This window comes from Dendroctonus ponderosae, unplaced genomic scaffold (assembly GCF_020466585.1).
Source record: "Dendroctonus ponderosae isolate FM_Combo_2020 unplaced genomic scaffold, Dpon_F_20191213v2 Dpon_F_20191213_5, whole genome shotgun sequence".
Classification (NCBI taxonomy): Eukaryota; Metazoa; Arthropoda; class Insecta; order Coleoptera; family Curculionidae; genus Dendroctonus; species Dendroctonus ponderosae.
Window position 1 is genome coordinate 645,741 of NW_026018715.1, and position 6,580 is coordinate 652,320.

The following is a 6,580-nucleotide window of genomic DNA, read 5'->3' on the forward strand; positions in this document are numbered from 1 at the left end:
CTCTTGCAGGCTACCATTAAAGACAAAAAGCCTTAAATGGCTATGTCTGCGGTAAACATCATGTCACATGTAGTTAAACCAGTCTCCAGATCACTTCGCCCACTGCCTCATCGCCTTTGATAATGTCCACCGCAGTTGTGGACGAAACGCCAAGAAGAAATTCCCATGGACCACTGCTCCAAAGCCCGAAAAACCTTTCTGAATGTGATTTGACCGGCCGTGAAAGCCTTCACACTTTCATACAGAATACACTTAGACCGACTTTGCCGGCAAGTAACCAGTACGCTTTCCTTTGGTTTACAAACGTCAAGTTGATTGGCGGACAGCACCTTTACGAAAGGACGCTCTCCTGTTGGTGTCCTGTCGGTACCCACCTGCCCCAGACCATTTACCACCAAGTTTATTCTGAGAGAGCGTCCTTTTCGCCGGATTGCTGGACGACAGTGCTTCAGGCGGAATTATATGCAATCCTCGAGGATGCCACAGATAGGAAAGTTACAGAAGGGCCAGAGGGAGTGATCGAGATCTTCTCCGACAGCCAGGCTGCCCTGACATGCCACAGTGGCCTGAACAGACACCTACACCTACTAGGAATTGGAGACAGCCCCGTGTGCCCACAATGTGGAAAGGCGGATGAAACATCATACCGCCTATTAGGAGTCTGCCACCGCTGGTCGTCTACTAGGAGGCGCATCCTCGGGGCCTTCACACACCCGCATCGAATTGTCTTCCTTGTAGGTACCAAATATTAATTTCACTTAAAACGAAAATTTTGGAATAGGTCTGAACAGCGTAAAACAAACAAATTTTATGTGAATAGCATTAGTAATCATATCAATAAACAAATAAAAAGACTATTATTACATTAAAATAAAGTGCCATTTTATGCCTTGACAACAGGAAAATATGTTTGCAGCACTTGCTGATAAATGTTCTTGTCGACTTCTAAGAAAATGCAAAATATTACTCTATCTATTTTGTCACTTTCCCTTTCCAAAAACTTTCTAACGTTGTATACAGCAACATGTGCAGCTGCTTCATTTGGGTACCCATAAATACCAGTTGAAATGCATGGAAAAGCAACTGATCTGATATTGTTCTCTGTTGCTAATCTTAAAGTATTTAAATAGCAGGCTTTTAATGCTTCAGGTTGCTCGCCTCGGGGCCCCACAGCTTGTAGAACATCTAAAACAAAATAAACATAACTATACATACAAGTATATGGCATTTTGAGAACGAACAATGGGTTAGAAGTCCTCAAAAAAATAGTAGTTTTAGGTAGGCGAGAGAAAATTGCAATCTTTTTAATGACGACGGCGTTTTCCAATCGAGACGAAGTCAAAGGTGATTTTCATCGACGCATCGAACGTTTTTTTTATTGGAATATAAGAAATAACAACTAGACTAGTAGAGGGATCTTGGAAACTACAGCAGATACAACGAAAGTTAAGTGGACAAAGAACTGTAGTTTGGAATGCTCTATTAAAAATCAATTTTATTTTTCTAAAATTTGACAGCTGTCAGGAGATATGTGAAAAAAACTGATTTATGGCAGATTTTTATATGACTCCTAGTTCCGTCAATATTAATCTGACAGGAAAACATTAAATAAAAAAGTTGTAGCAAATTGCATTCCAAATAAAATTGAGTTTCTACAAATTAACATATGTCAATATGTCATATGTGTAATCTGTCATTTTTGACATATTACACAAACTTCAGTTTTTTTAATGGCAACAACATTCTTGAATAGAGCATTTTATTACGATTTCAGTGATTTATCACATCGTAAGGTGTTTTCGAAAATAAAGTCTGCTAATGATTTTAACTTTCTCAATTTAGTAAAAGCGCCTATTTAGGTTTGTGGGTTTTTTCGGTCAATAGATGGTGGCAAAAATAAAACAACTTTTTCATGGGCTGATGTTTCGACTATATTTAAGTCATACTCCGGACTCTAAAAAGGAAATCAGAGGGGTTTCAGCCTTGAGCTTACTGAAGTTGATACAATTCAAGTGAATGACCGTGTCGTCATTGAGACGTAATTACAGTCATTAATAAAAATTAAAATTTAATATTGTCATGTAACAACATAAAGTCAAAGGTGCAGAAAGACAAGGGTAGCACCACGGTGCCATCCAAAAACAAACTATACCTATCAACTACAGGATAATTTCACTGGACGTAGTGTCACTTTTTACAAACATTCCACTTGATTTAACAAAAGAAATTTTATTATCAAGATGGTCCAAAATAGCACCCACTACATCACTGGAACAAAAAGACTTTGATCTTTGTACGAAGTACAGTTACTTCATGTTGGAGAATGCTTACTATCACCAGATTTATGGTTTGGGCATGGGGAACCCATTATCCCCCATCTGTGCTGACATAGTTATGTCAGAACTACAAAATACATGCCTAAAAAACCCTAAGTTTGTCTCCCATTCCGCAAAAGATATGTGGATGACATCATAACAGCAGTACCAAACGATAAAAACGCGGAGGCACTTGATATTTTCAATAGCTACCACTATAAATTAAAATTCACTACGGAATTGGAAGAAGATAACAAAATCCCATTTCTGGACATACTACTCATTAGAGAAAACAGTACACTTATAATTGATTGGTACCAAAAACCAACATTTTCCGAAATATTTCTTAACGATTATTCAAAACATAATATGAAAATAAAGATTAACATAATCAAAAATTTGAAAAATAGAGCTATTGCACTCTCGTCTACAATTCCCTCAAAAGAATGTCAACCTGATTAGAGATTACCATTCAATAACAATTATCCACTATCTTTAATTAATAATACGCTAAATTATATTTCATAAAATACCCTATGTGGAAGCATGGTCAGTACATGGAAAAGTAATATGATCAAAAAGTATCAAGTTAGCCTTCTCCAGTTCTAACACTGTTAGAAATTATTTTATACTTCACAAATTCCAACATAATATATCAAATACCCCGCTCAAATTGTAATCAATTGTAATTGGCAAAACAGGTAGATGTTTAAAACAGAACACAAAAGAGACTCAACCATGACCAATATAACCAACCCTACAGCATTGGTTGAACATCAAAGGATTACCAGCCATAAGTTTGACTTTAATAGCGTAAAAATTCAAGACCATCAGCCAAAACTAGCAAAACGACTGTTGAGTGAATCAATTTTCATAAAAACTAACAACTCTAATTAGTAAATTTTAGAAGACACAGAAAATTTAAGTGAAACCTACAACAGCCTTTTCAAAAAACAATCTAAATAACTAAAAGTTATTAACATCATACCAACTACTAATGGCTGTAAAATCGGAGTTTTGCAAATGCAAAAAGAAATTGATAATATGTAGAATATTTTATTATCAGCGAAACATTTTTCACACCTTCCAGCACATACTAACAGCCAATCTTGGCAATACTTTACAATACAATCTGGTACTTCGATTGCGGTTTGCCGATTAAGACTATGCTGACCTTATAGAAAATCTCTTAACAAACAACATTTATCCTATACATTTTTCGACCTAATGCCGTTTTCCAGGACTTTTCACCCTCTAAAATTCACCAATTTCCGAAACAAAACAACGGTCGCTATGATGGTTCAGCTCTTTGCGCCTGCGTGCCAGTAGAAATTTTTCGCGTTTTTGCCGGTACTATATTAGCACTTTCTTAGCATTATCACTTCCTTAACCTTTTCATGTACATAAATCATTTAATATACATAGCTATTTAATATAAAATAGATAATAATTAGTAGTACCCAGATGATATATTTTCACTACTTTTCCGATTCTCACCATAATTCCAATTAACCGATTAGGACCTCACACGCGTTCATAGACATCCATAGAGAAACCCAAGGTGAAAATACTTTATTGAGAAAATAACCGATTACTTTATTTTCTTTGCATGCATACATAATGAATTTGATATTTCAAACCACTGGCTGCACAATCATATGTATGAGCTTATCAGTGTCGTCTACTATTTCCTGTATGGACGTTAAGTTTTCTGCTAAATTTTGAACCTTGAATGAATTACTTTTTTGTTTTCATTGTGAATTTCTACTTTGGTGGCAGTTCGGCAACATGGCTGGCCAGTATGCCATTTTCGGCTACGCGTATCGTGCATACGGGAATGTGCGCGTGCCACAGCAGACTGGATCGTAAAGAATTACCCCATCTTAAATACACTTACCTCGAACGGTATGTTGCCCTTGCCAACTAACCCCCTGTAAATATAGCACTACCTTCACAGGTAAGTCATTACGTAATTAACGATTGCGTCTCTTCCCATAACTGCTCTTGTTCGTTGTATCACCAATCGCTGATTGCGCCCTTGCTAAGTTTTAATTTTTGTTTATGTATTATATTTGAATTGTATCAACTTTACTAAGCTCAAGGCTGAAACTCCTCTGTTTTCCTTTTTAGAGCCCTGAGGATGACTTTTATAGTCGAAACGTCGCCCCATGAAAAAATAGTGTTTTATTTTTGCCACCATCTATTGACTGAAAACCCCACAAACATAAATAGGCGTCTTTAATGATTATCATCACGGTCACTAATTAACCACATCATTTTTCCAATTTAGTTAGCCATGGAAAATAGTATAAGGCAGAGTGTTTCAATAGTAACAAATAATAACAACACATTTCAATTATTTTACATTCAAGTTGAAATTCAAGTTAGAAATTAGGTTAGTTTTATTGTAAAAATAGATTATTCCAATGAAGAAAAGCGCGGTATGATTGAAAGCTACATTGATGTGATAAAAATGCTAGACGAGCCTCTGAAACCCAGCGCCACAAAACTGGGAATGGAATCAATGGAATGGTTTGCCTCCTAGTCAAATAAATGCTAGAATAAGATGGACCATCGTTCTGTATTATATCTGCAGCATGTTGACTTCAAAATATTAAGAGATACTTTGCTTACATTTTGCTGGTAATTCATAACCTCCCGTAATTTTTGCATGTCCAGTTTCACAGCCATTTAACGAATCACATTCATCTTGCAGATATTTTCCAGCAGCCTTATGGATGGCACCATCAACACCTCCACCACGTTTCAATCGACTATTCGCTGCATTTACAATGGCGTCTATCTATAATAGCATGCAAAACTTGAAATGTTATTATGAAGATGTGCATTATAAATAAAATGATTTTAACTTCTTTTAATAATATATTACATACAATACTTTATTATGTCCCCAAAATTTGAAGTTTTGGCGCTCATTATAGACGAAATAGCGGCTTAAAAATGTTTTTTTTTTAAATCTAACTTTAACGTCCTGTGGATCCGTTATTAATGAGTTTTCGCAAACGTGTTACCAACCGTGTTGTCACTTAAACTTTCCGTTAAGGGTTGTCATATGGGTCGACATATTTCTGACACCCTTGTCTCACTGAACTTCTACCGGACCACGGAGTTCCATATTATCTGTCTGTATTGAAAATYGGAATCTCAGGTAGGAAAATATAAATCAACCGTTGGCGTGCATTCCGTGAGTACGCAATGGGCTGTAGAGCCGCCTGGAAGCCCCGCCGACGGGGTTGGTTGTTCTACAGCACGGGCTCAAATGTTCAAACTAAATCTGAGACTTAATTGGAAACTTGGAGATCAACCGTTGGCGTGCATTCCGTGAGTACGCAATGAGCTGTAGGACCGCCTGGAAGCCCTGCCGTCAGGGTTGGTTGTCCTACACCACAAGCTCAAAGTTTTTCAGTAAAGAAGAGATGAGGGGGGGCCGCAACCGGTTCCCACCCCCACAACAAATATAAAACCGAGACACTCGACCGAGAAAAGTGACTCATTTGATGGCCTGTCAGTTGAACGATCCACATCGAATAATTCCTTTGTCACTGTTTGTCTACTTGGAACCAGCGTATTGGGTACAACTTGTTTGGCACTCCAGCGTGTTTTCCCCCGCAAACGAAAAACCACGGTTTTTCAAATACCAAGAGAGAAATTTGAGCACGCGGCTGCATCAGAGCCAAGTGCAGGTCCCCCTTTTTTAGGGCTCCGGAAAGCCTAATGTTAAGTGCGATGAGTGCGCAGAAAGACCCGGCTACGACCGGCCCACAAAAAAGCCAGGTAAGTGCCTCTGGCAAATTCCCCAAATCGACCCCTTATTCTTACTCCACCCACTCCTACAACACAATTAGGAAAGAACGGGACTCACAACAGTCCCAATTAAAAAAAGCCCTGGCCACGATCCAAAAACTTAACTTTAACGTAACCAAACTTTCCGAGAGGCTACCCGCTCTCGAATCTCCTGGAAAACAAATCCCGCAGGACAATCTAACACCACCAAAACAGCCCCCAACTACGGAATCCATGGAGGTGGACCCAAACTTCCCCCCCCACCCTAAAGCCCGCAGCTCCATGGAACTTTCCTAAAACAAACAACAAGACGCTTCAGAAACATCTCCAGGCTGAAGACCCCAACAACCCAAACCCCAAAATCCGAAACTACCAAATCCCCTCAACCCTCTCAAATTCCTAAACCAAGGACGATTGTCCCAATCACGGCCAAGAACCCGGCAGACTGGACCAAGATTCAA

General features: G+C 38.4%; 1 protein-coding gene across 1 annotated transcript in view; it reads right to left on the minus strand.

Annotated features, from left to right (window-relative positions):
* Window positions 1-806: 806 nt before the first annotated feature.
* The window catches only part of LOC109545066 (macro domain-containing protein CT2219), a 12,107-nt gene continuing 6,333 nt past the window's right edge, over window positions 807-6,580 (minus strand). The window contains exons 2-3 of the mRNA XM_019915558.2: window positions 4,950-5,118; window positions 807-1,185 (exon numbers count right to left, since the gene is read on the minus strand). Coding sequence (XP_019771117.2) covers window positions 884-1,185; window positions 4,950-5,118 — 471 coding nt within the window. The 3' untranslated portion in view covers window positions 807-883. The remainder of the gene's footprint in view (window positions 1,186-4,949; window positions 5,119-6,580) is intronic.